This window comes from Maylandia zebra, linkage group LG23 (genome assembly GCF_041146795.1).
Source record: "Maylandia zebra isolate NMK-2024a linkage group LG23, Mzebra_GT3a, whole genome shotgun sequence".
NCBI classification, from domain to species: domain Eukaryota; kingdom Metazoa; phylum Chordata; class Actinopteri; order Cichliformes; family Cichlidae; genus Maylandia; species Maylandia zebra.
Window position 1 is genome coordinate 22,789,861 of NC_135188.1, and position 25,389 is coordinate 22,815,249.

The window sequence follows — 25,389 nt, forward strand, 5'->3', positions numbered from 1 at the left end:
GTTACCGTGCTCGTTACCACAATAATAACGTAGTTACTGTAACGCGTTACTTAATAACGCGTTAGTCCCAACACTGGCCGTTAGTGACAACAGCTGTGTTGCAGATCAACAATGGATAACATATCGATTGTGGGAGAGAGTATGAGCATGCAGCGATTAAAGCGTGGAAGTACTGACCTTACTTTGAGTTTGATTCCATAAAAAGTGACAAAAACATTAGCGTCCATCGTGCATGGGAAGAAAACTTCTTTTTACAGCAAAAAAAACCTAAACTTCCAAGCAAGCACCGAGTGTGCTATGATGTAATGGGAAACTCACAGAGAAACTCGCGGATTCTTCAACTGACCGCGGCATACCTGCACCAGGGTAAACCTCCGCCTACCGCAGTCCTGCTTTACAGGTGAAAATAGAGCAACAGGACCGCTGAGTCTTTGACTTTATTTATTTTCTGCTGTGTTTTACTTGCATCTATTTGAAAGAGTGAGTGTAAACACAAAAAATATTTTATTTTATGTGCTGGAATGTGTAGAAAATAGGTTTAAATGTTAAACTAATTTATTCAAGTCAAGAGAATGTTGCATATAATTAAATTTTTGCTTGATGCATGAAGTTAAAAGATTAAAACTAATAAAACAAGTTTTAAAAAGAGACTTTTCCATTTGATTATAATTTGTATGATGGATTATGTAGAAAAAGTAGAATTGGGCTGAAAGCTCTATCGCTTTATCACCTATTCAGGTTGTAAATCGTGTTTTTAAAAAGTAACTAAGTAACTAAGTAATTAATTACTTTTGAAAAAGTAATCAGTAAAGTAACGGGATTACTTTTTTGGGGAAGTAATCAGTAATTAGTTACTGATTACTTTTTTCAAGTAACTTGACCAACACTGGCGACTGGAGACAAACAGGATGCAGTGGATTAAGCAAACTCAACATTTGGGTTCGAGGTAATACTGGGAAATACTGGGTAATACTTGCCTGAAGAGGATCCACCATGTTCAGTGAGGACTTTTGACCTCAACAGTCTTCCACTCCAGCTTATTAATTAACCAAACCCAGCCAACGTTTTAATTCGTTTGAAAGCCTGGCTCTTAGTAAATTAGAAAAGTCAACAAGCAGTTTTAGTTGTTATCTTTTGTCCTCTTGTCTCTTACTCAGTTTCTACTGTCTGATTTCTCAGACTTTTTATCTGCTCAGTTCTGGTAAAATAATTATTGTGATTTTAACATACATACAGATATAGAAAATGACAGCCTCAAAAATGCATTTAATCGATTATTTGACTCAGTAAATGTGAGGCTTCTCTCATTGTTTTTTATCACTCTCTGGATCTCTTCCTGACACATGACATAAAAACATTTTTCCCTGAAAATTGTCTTGGGTTTTACTTTTTCCATCTGAGGAGTTTCAGTCAAATTTAATTTTAGTGAAATTCACATTCCAATTGGCTTTTCTTGGTGTTGTTGCAATAGGATACTTGAAGTGAAGGGAAAAGACTTTGAAGTCTGTTTTACAGCTTTTTCTAGAATTTCTGATCTCACAGAGGTGTTTTGTTTTCTTCTAATATAGTATTCATCATCCTAGGCATAATTACAGCTAAATAAAGACAGTCACGAGAATAAATACTAATCGAGGCCACCTGTTTTCTTCCAAAAGGAGTATTAAAGTTTCGTTTATGTTTGAAGTGATTCTGGTGCTGCTAAAACTGCTAAACCACATGTTATTAAATAGCCCCATTTATCTTCTTTCTTCAGTCTGGGAGAAATTTAGCTGAAAAAGCCGATCAAGCCCATTAAAAAATAAATAAGTAATAAGTAAATAACAAAGTTCAGTTTGTAAAGACATAAAATTCTTTGTTGACTCACCACAAACAAAAGAAGCACAAAACCCATCATAGAAACCTCAGTCATGTCTGGAGAAAAGTCCTGGTCCAGATCAAATGAAGATTATTGAGTCCCTGTAGCGTGTCTGCTAAATGAGGAGACACACACACACAATCCACAGGTAATGTCTTTCTTCTAGTGAAATCAAACTAGTAGTGGGTCCTTTTCAGAGCAGCCAGCGTGACATGCTTGTTATCTGATCATTGCTGGTTTGAATCAGGAAATAAAAAAGTTTGATGAAGAGTGAGGCGTAAGTGCAGTACACTGTCGATTTTGATAGCAAATCAGTGTAGATCTGTGGTTTTATCGTTATCTTTTACTGCATGAAACATGTTCCCAATGCTAACGCTATATAATAATGAATAAATAAACAAGTTTAAAATTTGTTTTGAATTTTGTCTCACCCTTTTTTTACTACCAGATATCAGCCTTAAAAAAAACACCTCACTCCGAGTTCAACCCTGTCCTCACTCCTCATAACTCCTTGTCATGATATTACCTCTTTAAATGACGCAGATCGACTATCCGTACACTTTATCGTAACTCGCCAGCCACGTTGTTATGTACACCTGCTCAGATGCTTTTTACCATTTAACCTCTTTTGCAAACTTCACATTTTCATCCATTTTCTTTTCATCGAGTTTCAAAAGTATTTCAGTGCTGCTTAATAAATAATAATAAATAATAATAAATGAAAAACAGTGCTTGTAAACAACAAATGTTCCCACTGAAACAAAAACAAAAGGAGGGAAACTGAGACTGTTTTGTCGCTTTATATAAAATTCTTTATTATCACAAAAATCCAAACTTAAAAAAAAAATCAACATAAGCAAGAGATTAAATGAGATTATTGGATCAGAATGTAAAAGTAATGCATCTCTAAGAAACCTTTATATTAAAAGTGCAAATGTGCTCCAGGATGAGCAATAAATAATCTTATTTACACTCACACACACACACACACACACACACACACACACACACACACACACAGGCTCAGGAGACGAAAACAAAAACATTCACTGGGACGTCCAGCTGCTGACTCCAAAGCATGGGACCCCGAATAACAGAAAGTAAAACACAAGAACGTAAAGGAATACTCCAGGTAAACTCTTCAGTGCGGAAAGAGTTAGATTGACAGGAAATAAAGTGGAATCAAAGGGTTGGAAAACCTTTAAAACTTTTACAGAAACATTTGATAACTAGCAAAAAAAACACAAAATATGATAAAGAGATTAGTCAGTCAGTTGTGTTTTTTTCTTCTGTTTTTTAGGAAAAGAGAAAAAAAATACATCACTCAGAAGCTGCCTTCTGCTCCATCTATGAAGCATTACTCTCAGGTCCGTTTGAAGGTTTTTAGTGGTTTTAATTCATTTTAAAGTTGACCTTTTTCTATTACTTGAACCTCCAAACTTTTATTCTTCGACTCTGTTAGAGCAGCTTTGCATGATTCACAGTTCAAAATAATCCTTATTTATCAGATACTAGGGGTTGCTTTTCTCCCCTCCCAAACAGTTTTCACCACAGGTAGGTGGAGTTTCTTTGCTCACAGATGACCATATTAAGGATATCCACTCCGTATGACATCACACAGAGCCAAGAACAGAAAAATCTGAAAAAAGGTCCACTTTAAGAGTCTTTGAGGAGCCACCAAGTGGTCCCATACTCCATTAGAGGAGGTCTAACCCCAGTCATACAGACATTTAGACTAATTAGTGACACCCTGGCAACCACTGATCACTAGAGAACCATGAGTATTCCTTGACCAGTTGTCAAAAGGTTGATGGATATGAAAGCGATCACAAAGACGTATACAGTGTTGCACCAAAAATCTCTTTGCAATTGTTTGGCTGCAAGCAGCTTGCCACAGTCACCCATAGGTTAGCAATTTCCATGCAAACTACAGGCGACCACGGCAATATGCTAGCAACCTAAGACATCAGGATGAAGTTTTTAGTGCAGCACCTTCTTTGCAATTGATTTCTCCAAGTGGCTAGCAGGAACCTCCAGCAACCACTCACTCATTTTTCCCTAGCAACCAGAGATTACCAGGGGATCAACAATCAATCTTCAGACCTGTGTGACTGAGGCTGGACAAACATTCAGATGTGTTTTTTTCCTAACATGGATCATATCAAAATTTCTACTTTTTCTTTCCACTGCTGTTTGGAGTCAGCGCGGTGTCAGGGTTTTCAGGTGTGACAGGATAATTTACAGAAAAATAAAAACCTTTCCTAGCCATATTATAGTCTCTGACAGTTGAGTAATCCTTTAACAAATGCAAAGTTTTTGTGTGTTTTCTTGGCTGAACAATGTGCTTCCTTGAGGTTTCGAAGGATGTTTGATGTTGTATTACCCTCTGTGTGCCCAGGATTAATGAGCAGCCACAATCTTTTGCTTAGAACCTTCCAGAATAGAAGACTTCAGTCAAAATGAGTTTGTGGTAAGTTTGTACTGTTTATAAGAAGGAAGGATTCAGTTTCTCTGTTTGTGTCTGTTCTGATTAGTGTATTTGCTGATGATGCTGTGCATCACTGAGGGAATCTGCAGCTAATTAGCTTGTTCACACTCTGCTCTTCTTCTGATTACCGAGGCCATCTGAGAGTTTTTTTCATGGAATTATAGCACAGTGCAGGCTCCAGAGCGAGGTCCTCTGGAGCCAGACTGCTGCGGAGCTCGACCTTGGTGAGTCACAGCACTGATGGCAGCAGCCGGAGATGGAGGTTCTCCCTGGATAGCTTGGTCTCCGCTGGCAAGGCCCTGCACTGAGGTTTGATCTCTGTCATTTGTCTGCTTGGGCCTGGAGGACGAAAGTCGTCTAAAGAGCGAGAGCTGCGAGGGCAAAGATGAGATAATTAACTCTAATTACCTTTCTGTTTATCACATGTAAAGTAGGTTAAGGATTATGCAAAGACTAAAATTAAAAGAATTTGAATGTCTATATTATGATTGAAACTAAACTACGTTTTAGTGAAAAGACTAAAAATAAAACTAAATCAAAATTTGCTGTCAAAGTTAACACTGGTCAACATACTGAGGTTTTTAAAAATGGGATTCAGAACTCTAACCCGGCGTTTTCATACTACTTTCATCTGCACATCTGTTCAGCTGATAGTTTAAACATTTCACATTTGATTTTTTGTCTTTTCTTTCCTTGTGTGTTTACTTTCTTCTATAATTTTTAAAACTATACAGTGAGACACAGGTACAATTTACACTAATGTATGCTCTAAGGCTGATTAGACCTTAAGGTAATGCCATAAAACTTTTCAAGGACTAGAAAGATATATATGTTTTATGTTCCCAACCACTAAAAAATGATATTTGTGCAGTGTCTTCTAGGTTTCAATGGCAGGAGACAGTTTAATGACTGTCTCCTCACAACAACATGGTTTTGGACTGAACCTATGTGGAACCTTTGCTTTCCTGCCCTGTGTGGATTTTTTCTGGCTTTCTCACACAGTCCTTAGTGCTTTGAAAAGGTGTGTTTTTTACACAAAGGTTATACAGTGGGGCAAAAAAGTATTTAGTCAGCCACCGATTGTGCAAGTTCCCCCACTTAAAATGATGACAGAGGTCAGTAATTTGCACCAGAGGTACACTTCAACTGTGAGAGACAGAATGTGAAAAAAAAATCCATGAATTCACATGGTAGGATTTGTAAAGAATTTATTCGTAAATCAGGGTGGAAAATAAGTATTTGGTCACCTCAAACAAGGAAAATCTCTGGCTCTCACAGACCTGTAACGTCTCCTGTAAGAAGCTTTTCTGTCCCCCACTCGTTACCTGTATGAATGGCACGTGTTTGAACTCATCATCTGTATAAAAGACACCTGTCCACAGCCTCAAACAGTCAGACTCCAAACTCCGCCATGGCCAAGACCAAAGAGCTTTCGAAGGACACCAGGAAAAGTATTGTAGACCTGCACCAGACTGGGAAGAGTGAATCTACAATAGGCAAGCAGCTTGGTGTGAAAAAATCAACTGTGGGAGCAATCATCAGAAAATGGAAGACATACAAGACCACTGATAATCTCCCTCGATCTGGGGCTCCACGCAAGATCTCATCCCGTGGGGTCAAAATGATCATGAGAACGGTGAGCAAAGATCCCAGAACCACACGGGGGGACCTGGTGAATGACCTGCAGAGAGCTGGGACCAAAGTAACAAAGGTCACCATCAGTAACACACTACAACGGCAGGGAATCAAATCCCGCAGTGCCAGACGTGTTCCGCTGCTGAAGCCAGTGCATGTCCAGGCCCGTCTGAAGTTTGCCAGAGAGCACATGGATGATACAGCAGAGGATTGGGAGAATGTCATGTGGTCAGATGAAACCAAAGTAGAACTTTTTGGTATAAACTCAACTCGTCGTGTTTGGAGGAAGAAGAATACTGAGTTGCATCCCAAGAACACCATACCTACTGTGAAGCATGGGGGTGGAAACATCATGCTATGGGGCTGTTTTTCTGCCAAGGGGACAGGACGACTGATCCGTGTTAAGGACAGAATGAATGGGGCCATGTATCGTGAGATTTTGAGCCAAAACCTCCTTCCATCAGTGAGAACTTTGAAGATGAAACGAGGCTGGGTCTTCCAACATGACAATGATCCAAAACACACCGCCCGGGCAACAAAGGAGTGGCTCCGTAAGAAGCATTTGAAAGTCCTGGAGTGGCCTAGCCAGTCTCCAGACCTCAACCCCATAGAAAATCTGTGGCGGGAGTTGAAAGTCCGTGTTGCTCGGCGACAGCCCCAAAACATCACTGCTCTCGAGAAGATCTGCATGGAGGAATGGGCCAAAATACCAGCTACTGTGTGTGCAAACCTGGTAAAGACCTATAGTAAACGTTTGACCTCTGTTATTGCCAACAAAGGTTATGTTACAAAGTATTGAGTTGTATTTTTGTTACTGACCAAATACTTATTTTCCAACCTGGTTTACGAATAAATTCTTTACAAATCCTACCATGTGGATTCATGGATTTTTTTTTTTCACATTCTGTCTCTCACAGTTGAAGTGTACCTCTGGTGCAAATTACTGACCTCTGTCATCATTTTAGGTGGGGGAACTTGCACAATCGGTGGCCGACTAAATACTTTTTTGCCCCACTATAACTGTCGCTTGAAATTCAAACAATGAATGTTAAAAACACATAAAAAAACAGCACCATAGAGGTAATCCCATAGTGAGGAGTGTTGTGCCCATACAGGCAAAATAAAGTTTATTTTCTGAGAGTGTTTTGAAGGCACAGTACAAAGAATATATCCAATGTTCACAGTTATTGTACCTTTTTGTTGGAGCCCGGCTGGTTTTTGGAGTTTCCATCTACCTCCCCGTTGGCTGATGTGGTATATTCATGTGTCTTTTCTTCTTTGATATTGGGCTGCTCACTGATTTCAGCTGCTGGTAATACCAGACATTATTGTTATCTGTCTTGTCTTTTTAATTTCTTTTTAACCGTCTTTACTTAGATTTTTCATCAAACATGCAGCTGACTAAGGATAAAATCAGTCACCTCTTTGCTGTCCATCAGGCACATGCTCTTCTTTCACCTCTTTGGGCTTCAGGGAAGATCACATTTCACATGTTAATCCATCTTAATCACAAATAACCAACAAAAACCAAAGATGCCCGATATTCAACTTAGTGCTACTTATTTACACAACTCTGGGTCTCTTCTACTGGTTTCTCTGTCGAGGACAACAGTGTGTCATTCTCCTCCTCGTCTTCCTCCAACTCGTCATCATCATCAACCTTATCATCTTCCTCCTCTCCTTCTTCTTCCTCTTGACCTTGTTCCTCGCCTTTGGTCCATGTCTCAGCAAACCCTTTTGTCAAGTCCTGCAAAAACAGGAGCATTAAGGACATGAAAAATATTTAGTCATAAGCAGTTTTAAGCCTCAGCCACATAGGCCTAGAGATTTGTCTGTGATTCTCTCACAACTTCTGGTTGCTACGGAAAAGTCAGTATGTGCTACCATGAAAACACCCTTGTCATTGTTTTAGCTGCTAGCAGATCACCTGCAGATTGCAAGGAAGACACTAAAGAAGACATTAATTGGTCACTCACCAACTATTTGATGAGTGGTAGTGAAACTGTCAAGTGTGTGACACAAACCAGAAATGCAGACCATTCACCTTCAAAGGAAAAAAGTTGTGCTTTACCATGGCAACGGTCTCGCTATCTGGTTTATGTAATACTTTTTTTTTTTTTTTACAGTTTTACTATTGCTTTGGGACTGGTTTGCAAGTGTTTGCACACAACTTGGCATCTTCCCTGGAAATTACTGGTGATCACCATAACTCACAAGTGACAAAAGCAATCACAAGGTTTTTGATCCAACACTGCCAGCAACCTCTAGATACCACTCACCACCTAGTAGTGGAATTCACCTTTTTTCAGGACCTGTGGCTACAAATCCAGTCTCTAGGTCTGTGTGACTGAGGCCTTGCTTGGTTAATATTAGCAGATTCCAATAACAACAAGACAAAGGCATGAGTTTATTTAAGTTGAAGAAAAAAAAAACTGCTTTCGATTTGCAATGAATGGAAAGCATTTTTTTCAGTTCTTGTCCTTTCCTTTGTTCTTTAAAATAAAGAACAAGTAAAGGACATGAAAAATATGCACTTTCTAGTTTGATGCTAATGTTTTTACTATACAGAATAAAATATAAGCTCTGCCAGCTGAATTAACTGACAAGCAAGGAATGATTGGAAAAGACTATAGTGATGCTAGAATTAGACGTATTACTCTACACTAAAACAGCATCATCACTAGACGAAACAGGTCAAACCTTATCTTATCCCGAACACACCAGACACTGAAACAGAGGAACAGATTTTCCTCACATCATCATTTTCTGAAATATGCTAGTCTGGCACCTTACTGACAAAGTGAGTTTGTGAGTTTGTCAGTGTCCACTGTGATATTTTTGACAGTTGAGGCTGAAAAAGGCAGATTTTCTTATAATTCAGTTAAATATTTGCATCATAAAGTCAAATGTTTCCTCTTCATTAGCTCAGCTCTTGGTCTCAGCTACCTCCCAAAGAAAAAAAAAATCTTCCTCTTCGGGGCTTGCAAAATCGCTAGCCCGACGTCCCGGAGCTACAGATATCTCTGGTCGGGCGACCAAAATCTATCTCAGCCTCGCCTGTCGGGTTATCATATAGCCCGATGGGCTTTTGTGCCCTGCAGAGTCATGACAGTTGTTTTTCAATTTTTGTCTATTTAATGATATACTGCTTGAATCCCCCCAAAATTTGAAAAAAGAATAAAGTAGTGAGAGATTAAATAAAATAAATTAAATATTCGATGTGTATTCAAAGTACTTGAGTGACTTTCTTCTAAACTAATTTTATTTATTTATTATCTTTCAAAGAATATACTATAAAACTCCCACTGACCCTGCTAATCAGGTATTATCTGCATACGTGATTGTCCTTAACCTAACTTGCATGTAATGAACATGGTGTCCCACAAAGAACCTGTTTATAACCACTACTATTTCCACCGAAAATCTTATAAAATGTGTTTCAGTAGAAAGACGTCCTTCAAAAAAATTAATTAATTTTAAAAAATGTTTGAGTGTTATTTAAAATAGATTTTAAATAACACTCAAACACAATATACTTAATAGTATATCGTAGTATCAATTAAGGTTCACGATACCATCCTATTTATCAGCTGTGATAGCTGGAGAGCTGTGTAGTGCCTTAAAAACAAGAGAAAGAGAAAGAAAAAAGCCACATGATTCGCTGTAGTCTTTTCCAGGCATTATATGGCATTATATGGCCCTGACTTATCGAAGAATTAAGGAAGCGGAACCGGCTGTTCAAACCCCCACAAGGCTGCCCGCTGGGATTGGAACGATGGGAGAGGCGTGAGTTTCTCAAAATGGGCTCATTGAGTGCAGCACGGATAAGATCTTGGAGAGGCTACGGCTGCTGTGAATACTCAGGATAAGATCTCTGACTGCAGACTGGATACATCTCGGAAGGGCTAGCTTGGAATAACATCTCTGGGCGCAAATTGGATGACATCTCGGGGAGGCACACTGCCGCGAGTTCTCAGAATCGGCTCGTGGAGCACAAGAAATGACAACATCACAGAACGCAAGTATGACGAAGCTCGCGGCTCTCCAACAGGAGATTGAGAGACCAGTGTTGGACTGTAGAACTGCTTTGAAATTCATATGACCTGTTCGCACTAAAGTAAAAACCACCATCACTTCATGCGGATACCCCTTTGGTGCCAGCTGCGGTCTCAAGGCTGGAGCCGATCAAAAACACCCTGATAACGACTGTGTTTAGTCTGTTCCTTCCCATTCCATGCAAGACCACCTGGGTTGGCTGGAAGACTGTTTACTTAGCCTAGCAGGGCAAAGGACACTGTCTCAGCTGAACTGTGGACACACACACACATACATATACACTGATATGCACACACTCATCCCCCACTCCCTTTCCAAACGCCTTCGACGCTTATTCCCTTCCGATGCTGACAGTGGATCAGGGAGGCCAGTGCACAGGCTGCAGGCCCGGATGTACTGTCTAAATCGGCTGTCTCTCACCCCTTTACCCACCCCTGTTGCTTGTCATGTGTTTCTTTGGTGTATTAAGAGTTTTTTCATGTGCTATGTGCAGAGGTGTTAGTCTGGGGGGAGTTATTTCTTTCTCCTTATCTTTCCTCGTGTGGTGCATTTTCAATTGTTATACCTCTCTGACCTGTCTTCCCCATGTGATGTTTTGTGTAATGTATGTATGGTCGGAGGGTAAGATGGCCCCGCCATTGCGTGCAATAGGTCGGCAGCCTTATGAAATTTCCCCTTGTGGGACTAATAAAGGTATATCAAAATATAACAGGGCAAGACATACTGGATACAATAAATACAACAGTCTAATGGTTAACATTCATTGAATTTTGCCTTTTTTCCACTGAGATTGTTTTTTTGAGAGTTTTTTTTTTAATTTCTCAGAAGAAACTTACATTTACAAAAATGAAAGATTTTGGCATGCAATTACGTATGAGATGGAAGCAGAAGCAGATGTCAGCCTGGTCTAAATAACTAATACAATCTTGTTTAGTAGTGAATGTACACAAACAATTGTGACTATTAAGTATCATTAAGACCTACTTTAACAAATGTCCTATGTCATAATACATTAAAAAAAAAAAAAAACACATTGTAATGCAACACAAATATTTATTACAAATACAAATTAATAGAAATAGCAACATAAATAATTCCAGATAAAATATTTAAATTTGAGCAAGACAAAGATTAAGGCTGAAGGTTTGAAGAATATTTGGGTACTCTATTAGTCATAATACTGGAAATTCAGAGAGTTCTGGTTGCAAGAGCCATGCATAACTGAGCAGAAGCAGAAGCAAAAAGAAAAGGCTTCCAAGGAAATATAAGTAAACCAAAAAGCATTTAAATCAATACTTAAGACAAACATGAGTAAGCATTGCTGTAAACCAAAAGCAAAAGGCTGGATGGAAATACAAAAGCAGCCCAAAACAACACAACGTTATGAGAGAAAGGGTTCAGAAAGCTATAAAGAAACACATTCATAATATATGAAATCAAAAAGATGGTGTGGTTAACATGTAAGAGGGAAAGGCACAGTACATGCAAATGTTCCAGCTGTTTCAGAATGAAAACATAAAATTCAGATAAACACAAAGAAGCTTGTGTATTCCAGAGGTGGAAAAAGGACAAACATTCTGTACTTAAGTACTGATTTAACTTCTTTACTGAAGTAAAAGTGAAAAAGTACTGGCTATGAATGTATTCAAAGTAAGAAAGTAAAAAGTACCTCTTTGAAGGACGTTTCTACTAGCGATTTTTGTGCAAAGCTAACTGAAGCTTGTGCTGTATTAATGTAATAATAAAATATTAATAAATGAGAATGCAAACTTTAGTTTAAATCTTAATTGAAAATGAGAAAATAAGCAGAGAAAAAGAAGGAAACAAAAATAGCTCTATTTTCTTTTGCTTCCATTGTACAAAATGACTTTGCCTCTAAGCAGAAAATGAGTACACTCAGGGGTGAAAGTGGGATTCAGTAGGTAGTGAAACCCTAAAATAGGTTGAATTGGCTCTAGGGCTGCTCAATTAATCGAATTTTAATCACGATTACGATCTGGGCTTTCAACGATCATTAAAAATGACTGAGCCGATTATTAGCCCCTCCCTCGTGCTTTACTCTCGCGCTGCTCCGTGTGGCAAATCGAGCGCACGTCTCTGCATTTCGAACACGTGTCACAACAATTAAGAGCAGCGGTCCCCAACCTTTTTTGCGCCACGGGCCGGTTTATGCCCAGCAATATTTTCACAGACCGGCCTTTAAGGTGTCGCGGATAAATACAACAAAATAAAACTAGTACCGGTACCAAAAAAAAGAAGATTTATTCATAACACATGTGAAAAGACCAAGGAAAACCGAGTAAACGATAAAAACAATAACAAAATAACGCTGAAAACCGATAAAAACCCTGAAAACTATACATTTCACACCTGAGCCTCAACTCTCTCATACCAAACGACTCACGGACCGATACCGGTCCGAGGCCCGGGGGTTGGGGACCGCTGATTAAGAGGACCCGAGGGAAGCTCGGAAAGCTAAGCAGAAGTTATTTGGAGAGGAGAGTGACTGCCGTTGGTTGAAAAGAGAGGTAAAAAAAACTTCAGTGGTGTGGAAACATTATGGGTTTGCGGAGTCAGAACTCATTTTTCATTAATTTTTTATATTGCAAACATTTGCACTGTTATCAGTATTTGCACACTATTTTATATTATTTTTTGACAATCTTTAAAGTCATTATTCAATACATTGTTATTGTTAAATAAATATCGTCAAATAATCGAGATCTTAATTTCAGTGAAAATAATCGTGATTATCATTTTTGCCATAATCGAGCAGCCCTAATTGGCTCAGTGTGGGGAAAAGAATCACAATTTCTATTGTGGGCTCCAGTATATTTTCTGAGTGTACAGGCTGTGATCAACTGATCTGGGCTACTGCTCTGAGGTTTACTGCTCTCTGTGGAGAACTGAATTCAACAAATGTAAGAAGATATTTTATGAGTTGCCCTGCTGTTCTCTGCTGTCAGCACTGTTTATGCTGTCTCTATACTAAACAATATAGAGGTGGAATTCAGTGAATGAATCTAAACTTCATCAACTTAACTTCAAATTCATAACATCACCTTACTGAACGCTAACCAGCTTATCCTGCACTAGATTATTTTAATGCAACCTTTAACTAACACAGATAATCTAGCTTAGTTTGCTTTGCAGCATGCTTCACAATATGAAAAAAAATTATCAAATACCACTGAGCAGTCCGTACTTATAAATATAACCTCCTGTCTTCCTTATCTATTTCCATCATTTAGTGAAGTTAGCTCTTTCTTTTCTCTCCCTGTGAAATACAGTGTCTGGACCTTTGGCTAACAACACACTGTGACAAACTGTAGACACAAACAGTTTGTGTTTGCTGATGTTTACTGGTAGAAATGCTGCATTTGAAATTACCCCTCCTTTATAGCACTACCTAGATGCAGAAATAATGCAACCACAACTCATGGACACCTGCACTCGTCCTGGTGTTGCTCCAAATAAACCACAGGCCCGAACTTAAACCCCTCACTATGGCGCATGCTCTGGTGATTACAAATTGGATTTCCTCTCATGTGTTATTGTTTAGCCTCAAATCGGTTTGATGTTTGAAGGCGCACAGTGACGTTCTGAAAATGTAAGGAATAGAAAGTACAGATATTTGTTTAAAAATGTAGGGAGTAAAGATAAAAAGTTATCTGAAAAAACAACAACAACTTGATTCAAGTACAGATACCTGAAAATTCTACTTAAGTAGTTTTGGCAAACACAAAAGATAGATGATAAACACATGGAAATTTGTGTAGAACATGAAAGCTCAGATAGTCTCCAGGTGCAAAAAGAGAAAGAATAATATCTTACTAGGAAAAAATAAGGTCAATAAAAAATTAAATACTGAAAAACAAAAATAATTATGTGAAATCCACATCTGTTGTGCTTTTGCATTTAAGTACTGCCTGCAAGGCAATTTTAACCAAGACATTGAATCCTTATTTCACCAGCATTAGCATGGATACTTGATCTTTTAAGCTACCTGCCTTCTATTGTTCAGTCACATCCACACTGCTTGTCGTGCATTTCGAAAGGGTCAATATTACATGCTAATTCACTAATGTAAACTATGTGATATTGACTTTAAATGTCTAATGTTTCATACATCTACAAAGATCTATTACTGGACATTTTAAAAATATAACTGGCTTAACTGTCTGGCTAATCCACTTTGTCTTCCCTTCTCTTACATAAATGTATTGTAGTGATTTTCTTTGCAGATGACAAAACTTTATATAAAAATATACAATTTATTCTCCTGACATTGTTTTGGTTATGTTAATTAATTAACTGAGTAATCTCATACAAAACTGAATACAATGTAGTTTTAACTATTTATACAGAAAAAGTAATGTGACCTGTATCAAGCTTTTCTAGTATGGCCATTTTTATAACAATATTTATTTATTTTTTTTACTTTTCAGACTTTGATCGTGTCCATTTCCTGTTATTCAATAAATCAATAAATCAATAATATTGATATAAGGGCCCTTATTATTTCAGATTGAGGTATTGAGGTAAAACATCATCCCAGAACTCCTCTGACTCACCTGCCGCCTGACCTTTGACCCCTAACCTTAGTTTGCTTCTAGTTGCTGATTTAGCACTTTGTCTTTTCACTTCAGCAGACCTTTTCTTTTTGACAACCTTCTCCTCTTCTTCTTCTTCTTCATCTTCCTTCTCTTCCTTGTCTTCTTCTTCCTCACTCTGGTCCTCCTCATCTTCCGCTTCAGCCTCCTTTTCCTCACTTTCTTCCTCCTCTTCTCCTTCTTCTTCCTCCTCCTCATCCTCTGTCTCTTCCTCCTTTTCCTCACTTTCTTCCTCTTCTTTTTCTTCTGCCTCCTCTTCATCCTCTGTCTCTTCCTTCTTCTCCTCACTTTGTTCATCCTCTTCTTTTTCTTCTTCCTCCTCCTCATCCTCTGTCTCTTCCTCCTTTTCCTCACTTTGTTCCTCCGCCTCCTCTTCTTCCTCAATTTCACTGTTTTCCTCTTCACTACTCTCTTCTACTTCTTCAGCACTACTTTTTTCTTCCTCCTCTTTTTCATCTTCTCCTTCTTCGGTCTCCCTCTCTTCCTCACTTTCTTCTCTCTCTGAAGACCTCACAGACTCACTTTCAACCTCATCTTCTTCACCCTCACTCTCCAAACTCCCTTCTTCTTCCTCGTCCCCTTCTTCCAAGTCACTTTCAGTATCTCCACGTTTGCTCTCTGTTTCGTGACTTGACCCTTCCTCACTTTCCTCTTCCTCCGACTCCTCTTCTTCTACATCACCTCCGTTTCTGTCTTTCTCTTCAGTCTCTGTTTTGCTTTCACTTTCTGTTACTCCACTCTTTTCCTCCTCCTCTTCTTCATCTTCTACCACAACATTGCTCTCATCCTCCTCCTCATCTACATCGCTGTCTGACTTCTCTCCAGAGTGAAGAGTGTCACTCTCTTTTTCATCCTCAGTGTTCTCTGCCACTTTCTTAATAATGTGACTAACATCCTCCTCTTCCTCGCTTACTTTTGCATCTGTCTGCCCTTCTTCCTCTTCACCCTCTTCGTCATTATCCTCCTCTTCCTCTTTGATTGCGGCAGAGTCCATCTGCTGTTCACTTTGATCTGAGATTGTCCTCATTTCAGGACTTTCAGGTGCGGGTATGATGTTGATGCTGACAGCAGATCTGTGGCTAAAATTGGCAGCGTAAGATTCAGATTCCTCACTCAGTGATTTAGTCACACCCTCTTTAAGTACAGCACAACTGTTCTCAGAAAGGGATGTGGAGCTTAATCGTCTTCCAGCTTGGATCAAAGCTGCTCCTGCAGCGAGCGAAGCAGCTCCAACAAGCAGGCTGAGATCTGTTGACTTTTCCTGAACCTCTGACCCTTTTTTGATTTGAGCTTCTTTCATGTTTTTTTCATTCTTGTTTTTCTTAGACAAATCTGTTTTCTTCTCTTTAGATTTGGGGATTTTTTTCACCTCAGAAACCTGCTGAGAGCCCACTATGCTCTCTTCATCCAAAGTGTCACTCAGGTGAAAGCTTGCTGAGTCTGTATGACTGAGTTTACCTGGTGAACTGATTCCTGTGGGTTTGCTTTTAACCCTCACAGGCTTAGACTTCACTTTCTCAACTTTAGCAGATTTAGAGTTGAAATCTAAACTTTTCTTCATAGTTTCTGGACTTTGTTTTGAGTCTGCTGCCAGCTTCCTGTGAACCCCTATCACCTGGCTTTTACTGTGAACTTGCATTTGTTGCTCTTTGGATGCTGCCTTATTTATGTCCCTGATGCTTGTAGGTTTGTTTTTACTGGGCCTCTCCTGCAACTCCTCTACAGCCAAGATCAGATTCACCTTGTTCTGGTTGCTTTTCTGATGTCTCTGGGGGCTCTGCGGGCCCTGAGTACGAGTGCTACGACTCCTCAGGAGTTCAGTGGGTAACGCCCGGAGGGGAGAGGCAGCCTCACTCTTACAAGACAGCGAAGTGGAAGAGAAACTGCTCTGCTTTGAGAGCTTTCTCTGCTTTCTTTGACTCTGTTCTTTTATAGCCTTACCATTCTTACCCTTCCTCTATCCTCGGTGCAAGAAAGCAAGAAAAGGATGGAAAAAAGAGGCATGCATTAGAGAGGAAGAGACATGCAGAAACATCAAAGGACATAGCACACAAAGTAAGAGTTTGAGTTACCTTTTGAACTGGAGACAGCGTGAGGGTTTTATCACTGGGGTCTATCTTCATCACATGAGTCTGTCAGGAAGGAGCAGAGATGAAATCAGCAGCAAAATGTTATATTTGTCTTTTTTTCTGAGCAACATTTAAGATGATGTCATTGATCTCTTACCATGTTGAGGAAGTCTCTGGTTTCTCCAAGACCTCTCACGCTGTCAGTGTCTGTCAGACTTTCCACAACACTGTCTGTCTCCCCACCTGCCAGCTCTGAAAACAGGACAGCATTATCTTCAGCAGCAGCTTTCCAGATACAGGTAATATCACATAGTGACAAAGATGAACAAATACGTAAGATGTTTTTAAAAAAAATCAAGATTTTGAGAATCTGACCTCTTTATTTACAGATTTCAAATCTGCAGAAAACCCTGAGATCAAGAGAAACTCATTTAACTTTCAGGGAAAGGGCATGAACAACATGAACACCAATTGTCAAATGTCAAAAATACAAAGCTCACATTCTCATTTTTCCCAACTTCATCTTAGTGCTTCTAGGTCTTAGAAACATATACCGTACAGGTGTCTGTTTTCATAAAAATGAATAAGGGATCTTGAGGAAGCCAAAGGGATAGGATTTATCAGAGATGTGACTCAAGGAGACAAAAAAAAAAGACAACAACCTCCCCAAAGTCTAACAAAAATGCAAATAATATTGTCCAAAACTTTGATGTAACAGAAAGAGGATGAGGCAATGGCGGTGCAGATGAAGTAGGTACCCTGGTGGGTCGACTCCTCGTTCCTGTGCTGGTAAGTGCCATTGAGCACCTTTCCGTGGATCACCTCAGGCGGAGCCAGTCGTGGTGGTATAGTCTGGCTGGAGGCTGTCAGTGGCGGGAGGAGGTTACCTGGTGTCATGGCAGGCAGCGTGCGGAACATGGTGCCAAACTGGTCTGGAGATCGCTCCTGAATCAGAGGGTTTAGCCAATGAGCGATATTAACCCATGAACTTCTTTAGAAACGAACTGTTATCTGCAGATAAACTATAAAAAGTGTCACGTTCATTGTCCTCATACCCACCCTCTCCCTCCTGCGAACCCGGGCTGAGAGGCTCCTCTGCAGCGTAGATGAGTCAACTGTGTTACCCAGCAGTTCCACGTATGGTTTCTCCAGGAAATTTTCCGTCACATCGTCATCCTCCAGCGTGACCTCACCGGTTCCCCGGGCCCTCGGCCGAGCCAGCACCACCATGTGACATCCGCCGCACATCGCCTGGACACGTCAGCAACCAAATTAAAGTATTTGCATGCATGAAAGTCACCCAGAAATGCACAAAAATAGAAAATATATATGATTATAAATAAATAAATGTTTTTAAAATATAAAATGAATTTTATATTTTTATATATGTATGTATTTAGGATTTTTGTAATTAAAAAAATAATAACACATTTTAAAAATTGACACAAAACTGACACAAATATACATAATTTTTTAAATTATGTATTTAAAGAGTATAAAAGGTAAAAAAAAAAAGACAAATGGAATGGTTATTATATTGCACTTTCTACTCTGAGCACTCAAAGTGCTTTACAAAAAAATAAAAAAATTTTAAAAGGTAAAACTCATTTAAAATTTTATATATTTTATGTTATATATGCAATTATGAATAAAAATTGAAAAATGAACATAATTTTTTTTTAATGTAAAAAGTGAAGACAAAAAATTAAAAAGATATAAGAAATGCGACAATAAAATTACATTGTCTTTAAACTTATGAAGTATCTCCAAGCCTAATTAAATAATTCCTATACATTATTTTAAGTTCTACTGCATGAACAAATGTAAACCTGTCTGTATGAAACACTTACTCCCTGAACATTATACTTCAGGAATCGCAGGCACAGCGTTGGTTTAAACTGGTTAGTGAAGTTTTCTTCCCCCAGACCAAGTTTTCCATGTCTGCCATCTCCAAACGTGTATAGCAACCCGTCTTCTAAAAAAAAAAAAAAGATTAAAATTTCTGACATCAGATCCGTGAAGAAACTCTTCTGTTCAACTCTGTTGTCAATGAGAAGCTCGGCATTAATGAACCGAGCTGAGATTTACCTGTAATGACAGCGGTGTGGTTTTCTCCACAGGCCACCTGACAGGCTCGTCCCTTCTTGAAGTGCTCAACCAAACGCGGCACCCGGGACTCAAAGATGAATGTCCCATGGCCGAGCTGTCCGAACTGACCGAGGCCGAACGTGTACACACTTCCCTCTGAAAGAAACCAACACAATCAGAGGCGTTTGCAGCATGCTGCAGTATTTTATTCCCCTGTTTGAGAGCATTCTGTAACTTTTTAGTAAGATTGAAGGAAGGGGGAAACCAACTGAGAATATTATTCTCAGTTAGTTATTTAAAGGAAATAAATAAATAACATGTCTTATTTGCTGTCATCAGACATTTACCTGCGAGTGCCACTGTATGTCCACCCCCACAGGCCACCTGCGTCACTGGCTCCTTGATGCTCTTCACCAGCTGAGGCACTCGGTGCCCTGGAAGCTGGTGGGTGCCCAAACCCAGTTTTCCGCTGTCCCGCTCGCCAAATGTGTACAGAGCGCCATCCACTTGGAAAACAAAAATAGGAAATACTCAGAGCTATCCACTGGTTTTAGGTCCAGAACGAATAGGGGAAACAAAATTCTGGTTAAACTTAAAAAAACTTTTTAAAAAAGTGTCACTTGATTTTAAAATATGTTAAATTCTATAATAATATTTATATGCAAAAATCAAAACACCTAAATTTAAATGAACAATGGAGTTTTGATTTTTTAAATTATAAAATAATATGGTGAATGAAAATCTATGGAAATAAGATACTTTTGCCAATTAACTTGCATTAAAAAAAAACTTTTATTGTTCTGATTTTTACATTAGTATAAATACACACGTGTGAGAATTATTCTTTTATATTTTAGCCACTGTCACCCATGTTCCTTATGCTATCTGTAACCATGTGCGATTTGCAGGCTCACTGCAAAGTGATGAATGGTTATTTGGGACCTATCTCTACTCACCTGTCACTAAAGCTGAATGGTAGTACCCGCAGGAGACCCAGCTGATTGGTCGGCCTACACTGACTTCCTGGGGTGATGACACCTGACTCTCCTTACCCAAACCAATCTGACCCTCTGTGTTATCACCCCACATAAAGAGTTTACCACTCGCTGGAAAAGAAATAAATAAAGAGATTACGTTTATTTTGGGAACACATTTATCTGTTAACGACACTTTGTTCTCTCTTCTACACTTCAGTTTTAAACTTGCAACATTTTCTAAAACATAAGGAATCTTTTTACTTCAATTTTGTTAACCAAATTTTTCATTTGATAACAGAATAACTATAATTTAATTACAAATGAATTTCATGAAATTATCTTTTTTTTTTTTTTTTTAGATGCTGCAGAAAATACAGAATATACAGATGAAATACAAATTTAAACAAAATACAAAAAATATAAAAACATGAATGTTTAAAAAAATAATTTTAAATCAATAATGTTTTTAGATTTTTTTTTACTTTAAATCTAATTTATGAGCAAAGTCTAAAAAATAAAATCGAACATCCAGTAGTACAATATGTATGATATATGTATATATTTAATTTTAATTTCATTTAATCTTCAATATATATTTATATAATTAAATTCCAAGGTAAAAAAAACATACATTAAAAATTTTAATGTTTTTAATCTCATTACACTAACAAAAAATAGCAAAAATATAATTTACAATTAAATAAAGTAAGATAAAATACATATACAATGAATAAAACAATACAAAAACTGCATATCTTAGTGTAGATGTAGGCACAATTATGAAATATACATCAAAAATGATCAAAAACCTTAAAATGAAAATTAACTAACATTTAATTTACATTTATTATATGACTTCCCTTAATGTTTACTGGCAGTTAAGCTCTGATTAGCTGTGATCAGAGCTAACAGCTGAATTACAGTGTTGTGTGGATCTTACCGGTGAGAGCTGCTGAGGTGTTCGAACCCGCAGCAAGCATCTTGATTGGTCCTTGTGAATCAAAAAAATCAAGTCTCTTGAAGGAAGTCCTCTCATCACAGTCTCCAAGCCCCAGCTGACCCTCGCTGTTCCCACCTGAGGCATACACCTTCCCTTGGGCTACAGACACACATCAACACAAGCGTGTTTAATATTCATCAGCACTTGAAAGAAAACAGTTGTGAACACTAAACACTGACCTGTGCAGATAAGCGTGTGGTTTCTCCCGCAAGCCACCAGTTGAACTTTCTCAGACTTCAGGGCTGAAACATCACAAAGAAATTTAAAACTATGGGAACGGTAATCTGGAGAGCGCAGCTTACCTCATCATCTTTTGATAACTTTAGAAAAGATTCATGAAGAAAAACAAAGTGTTCTCAGTACAATTCAATGCAAAATACAATAATTCCAAACTGTTATAAAATTTATTAAAGACTTGTGGTCATTTTTAATATTATATAGAACTTTTCCAACATAGACATTGCATAAATTTTGAGGCCCAGCTCCCTCCATCTACTAATGACCAAAAAACTAAAATCACCAGAAAATAGAATTAATCAGACTTGAGTTTAATTTCTAGGATTATTTATTACATTTAGATTTTCTGTATTGAACAACTATTTCCAGTAAGAATGATCCTTTCTTTTTAAAGTAATTTTCAGATTAAATTCACACTTAAACAAACCTCATACAGGACACATCCTTTTCTCTGTATCTGAGGAGTGGCACTTACTGTTTCTCAGCTAATGTCCCTCCAGATTTAAGCAGATTATTAGCCCTCTAGACTGAGATTATATTTACAACAAAGTCACACTTTATTTGAAGGCTTTGTCTCCTCCTCTTCAGGGACTCCCTCCTCACTGCCTGTTTAAACTGGCTGAAAGCAGCTTTCAGTGGCACTACTCATCCTCTATAACTTTTTTTTTAGAACTGAAACAGTGAGAAGGTGCCATAAAGACCAACCTTTGACACAGGTGGGTTTGTTGACAGTCACTTTGGAGCCAAGGCCGAGCTGGCCCCAGTTGTTGCTACCAAACAGGAAGAGCTTCCCATTTTCTGTGAAGACACAGAGAAAATCTCCTGAAAGGGACTCTGTGATGTTTCAGCAGGATTCATTTTAAAGTGACACGGGGCTGGATTCAGTTACAGTCACAAAACAAAATAATAAAAAAAGATAAGAGAAAAAAAGCTGAAAATCTAATTTGGATAATAAAGAAAGCTTTTCCTCAAATTAAGTAATTGTACGTAATTGTAAAAATCCCCTCCAAAAGATAACCATGAAATTAAACTAAAATTTAAATTGAAGAAATGTATTGAAATTTTGACTTACTTGACTGATACAATATATATTTTTTGTAAACATGTAGATACAAACAAAAGTAAAGAGTAAAAATAATTTTGTATTTTAAAAATGACAGTAGGTTAATATTGTAAAGCACAACATTAAAAAATAATCCAAATCTTAAAATGGAGGTTAATGTATTTATCTTTTTTTTTTTTTTAATAAATCTAATTTTTGTACATCTAAACAAAACCGAGAAAACATATCAGTTCTGATATGTTAGAGCAGACATATTTTAAGAGGACAGCGCAAGTGAAACTAAATCAAAACAGTATTTCCAGCTTTCACGTTTGTCAGCAGTGTACAAACACGTAAATGAGTATTACCTGGAACATAGGAGGGGCTCTCACCTGTTATTAAGGCGGTGTGCTCATCGCCGCACGCTATTCTGAGTGGGATGTCATTTTTAAGCCAAAATTTACTTGGAATGTTGTCAGCGAACTTGCTCTTTCCAAAAGTGAAAACTGCCCCCGATTCTGTAAGAAGAGACCAAAAAAACCAATCACCAACTTGGATTAATTTTCAAGTTTAACCACACCAAATGTGATGTTTCAGCCCTTTATATAAAAGATGGATGGATGGAGCCACCTTGATGTCAGTCTAGTGTTAGTGAAACCTCAAGCTGAGTAATTTTTTTTTTCCATCCAGACGTAATTTGCTGTGGAACGATCTGACTGTGACACCAAAGGACACAGCGTGCTCATATGATTTCAACTTGTCAGTCAAAATTAAGGTCCTAACTTGCTTCATCCTCCTTTCTGATTCTGATAATGACCATAATTTACCAAATTAAGTAAGCATTGGAGCTCAGAGAATTCATCAGAAAAGTGTTTACTGAGGTAAGAAATCAAGGGAGGAGCAGGTTCATTTTCTCATAGACTCCTTTATAAGGAAGCTTTGATTTATAACTACAAGCATTACCGCCTAGATGGCCATTAAAAAGAAAGGAGGTTTGATGCACTCTACGTCTTGACTTCAATTTTCAGATCCTGAACATGTCCACACGTGTCCACGTGTGGACAGTCTATAGAGGCTTGTGTCCTCCACTAAAAAACAGAAACTGCTTTTGCTATGCATAATTCAAATTTTGAGGTTAGTATTTGAAAATTTTTAATTAATGACTCAAAATTGTGTTTTTCATACCTGACTCGAAATTTCAAGTTATTAAGCTAACATTTTGAGACAATCTTCTCATTTCAGTTCTCTTCTCATAGTAACTTACAGTATATATTTTTGTTTACGTGGTTTATGGCTATGTGCATACTTGTTGCTTGCATCTTGGATATTTTAAAGTTTTGCATAATCCCAACAAATAAACCAAAACTAAGACACTAAACTAACTCAAAATGTTTATTTAGTAGTTTTTACCATTTAACTAGCATCATTTTGGTTACATTTTTTTCACATTAATTAAAAATTAGCCAAAGAGTCAAGTTAACCCAATGTGAAGTCTTCAAATGTCTTGTCTTCTCAAACAAGAAGTCTACGCCAAAATATGTATTCAGGAATAACATATTTTTCCACTTGGAAAAGATCTAGTCTGCATAAAAAAGAAGAGGAGGAAAACGTTCAAATTTGAGTGCTGCAGATCTGAATACTTGGCATTATTTGTTACTGAAAAAAAATGACATAAACGTTTTTAAAGGGTTACAGATTTTGTAAAAATGTTCTTTGGATGGGGTCATTTATTACTTACTTACTTTATTCCTTCATCAAAGAAAACAGAGTAAAAGAAACACAATAATACAAAAAGGGGGGAGAAAACAAAATGTATTTTGTATCAAAATATAAAAAATTATGCATTGTTTGCTATTGCTTTATTGCTTTAGTGTTATTATAGACACGGATATGCATAAGAAGCACTTTCATGAAATTAAAACAATCTATGTCAGTGCGCCCCAGGGCAGCTGTGGCTACAATGTAGCTTGCCATCGCCAGTGTGTGAATGTGTGTGTGAATGGGTGAATGACTGAATGTAGTGTGAAGCGCTTTGGGGTCCTTAGGGACTAGAAAAGCGCTATACAAATGCAGGCCATTTACCATTTACCATAGTAAGACCGTTTTTATTTTTACCTCTCCTTTTACTGTTTGAGCGTAAATGCAACTGACTACAAAAAAAAAACACCTTTGACATGTGGTAGAGTTGAACACTGGCATCGACAATAAAATATGAAAATATCAGGACAGGGGAAAAAAGATACTTGATAATTAATCACTATCAAAGTGATTCAAAGTGAGGAATGATGAGGAAAAAATTCATAAAAACTATTTGACCTTAATAGCTAAAGCACTCGTGTAGAGTAAAACAGAATAACGGGAGGAGAAATGCAATATCATGAGGTTAACTTTCCGTTAGCCTGAAGCTAGCCGAAGGTGAACATTACAGTTAAAGAATATTTTACAATACAAACGGTTCTCTGAGAGCCAGAAGAGGCGACAATGACTGATATTTACCCGGAATGTCATCTTCAGCTTCGCCTGCCATCTCTGCGGTACTTTAATCCGCTTTGATCCGCGCCTGTGGGCGTGTTGGTACCCTTCTGTTATTTTCGACTCGAACAACCCGGAAGTAAACAAAACTTCTCCTAGGCTACGAAGGAACACACGTGACTCTTAAAGAAACAGAGCCATTTCATGTGTCTCATTATTTATAGCAGGGGTCTCAAATAGGGTTGCCAACTCCCTGAAAAATAAATAAGGGACACCTCGTGGCCAGGACCGGGCGACCCAGTTGTCTTCACCCTTCCCAGTGTAGTGAATTTTCTAGCTCTTTTTTTGTGTGTGAAATTATTTTTTTAACCATTCGACTTGAAGTTGATTTAAGTAGATGCATATTCTATTCTTTGTGATATCAACACATGTGAAACAAATGATCATTTAGCTATTTATTTTTAGCTCAAAATGACAACATTAACACAATAAAACAGGTCTCTTTCTTAAACAGAAGCCTGTCATGCTTAACTTTTGAGAATATAAGTAAATCTTTCTTTAAAAGAACTCTGTCCTGCTTAACTTAAAATAATAGAAAACAATAGAAAGAAAAATATTCTTGTAACAGTGCCAAGCTGGTCAAGAAGGCTCACCAGCGCCTCTTCTTCTTGAGGACTCTGAGGAAGAACCACCTGTCCTCAGACATCCTGGTGAACTTCTATCGCTGCACCATCGAGAGCATCCTGACCAACTGTATAACAGTCTGGTACGGGAACTGCTCTGCCTCGGACCGGAAGGCGTTGCAGAGGGTCGTGAAAACTGCCCAGCGCATCGCCGGAGCACCACTTCCTGCCATA

At 38.1% G+C, this 25,389-nt stretch overlaps 1 protein-coding gene across 8 annotated transcripts; it reads right to left on the bottom strand.

The window, feature by feature from the left end:
- Positions 1 to 2,654: 2,654 nt before the first annotated feature.
- Positions 2,655 to 24,661, bottom strand: rpgrb (retinitis pigmentosa GTPase regulator b). Of its 8 annotated transcripts, none has more exons than XM_023154672.3 (18): positions 24,557 to 24,661; positions 22,453 to 22,578; positions 21,724 to 21,816; positions 20,961 to 21,023; positions 20,722 to 20,880; positions 19,761 to 19,910; positions 19,152 to 19,310; positions 18,805 to 18,960; positions 18,567 to 18,691; positions 17,776 to 17,967; positions 17,475 to 17,661; positions 16,874 to 16,968; positions 16,720 to 16,779; positions 16,389 to 16,604; positions 7,546 to 7,725; positions 7,400 to 7,445; positions 7,172 to 7,284; positions 2,655 to 4,714 (listed from the first exon to the last, which is right to left on the bottom strand). In XM_023154672.3, the coding sequence occupies exons 1-18, from the start codon at positions 24,585 to 24,587 to the stop codon at positions 4,502 to 4,504; spliced, it is 2,364 nt and encodes a 787-aa protein (XP_023010440.1). In that variant the 5' UTR covers positions 24,588 to 24,661; the 3' UTR covers positions 2,655 to 4,501. The 8 variants fall into 8 exon arrangements, with proteins under 8 accessions (XP_023010440.1, XP_023010439.1, XP_076736101.1 ...); XM_023154671.3 differs by having other exon boundaries at positions 7,172 to 7,287; XM_076879986.1 differs by having other exon boundaries at positions 7,172 to 7,287; positions 16,589 to 16,609.
- Positions 24,662 to 25,389: the final 728 nt, after the last annotated feature.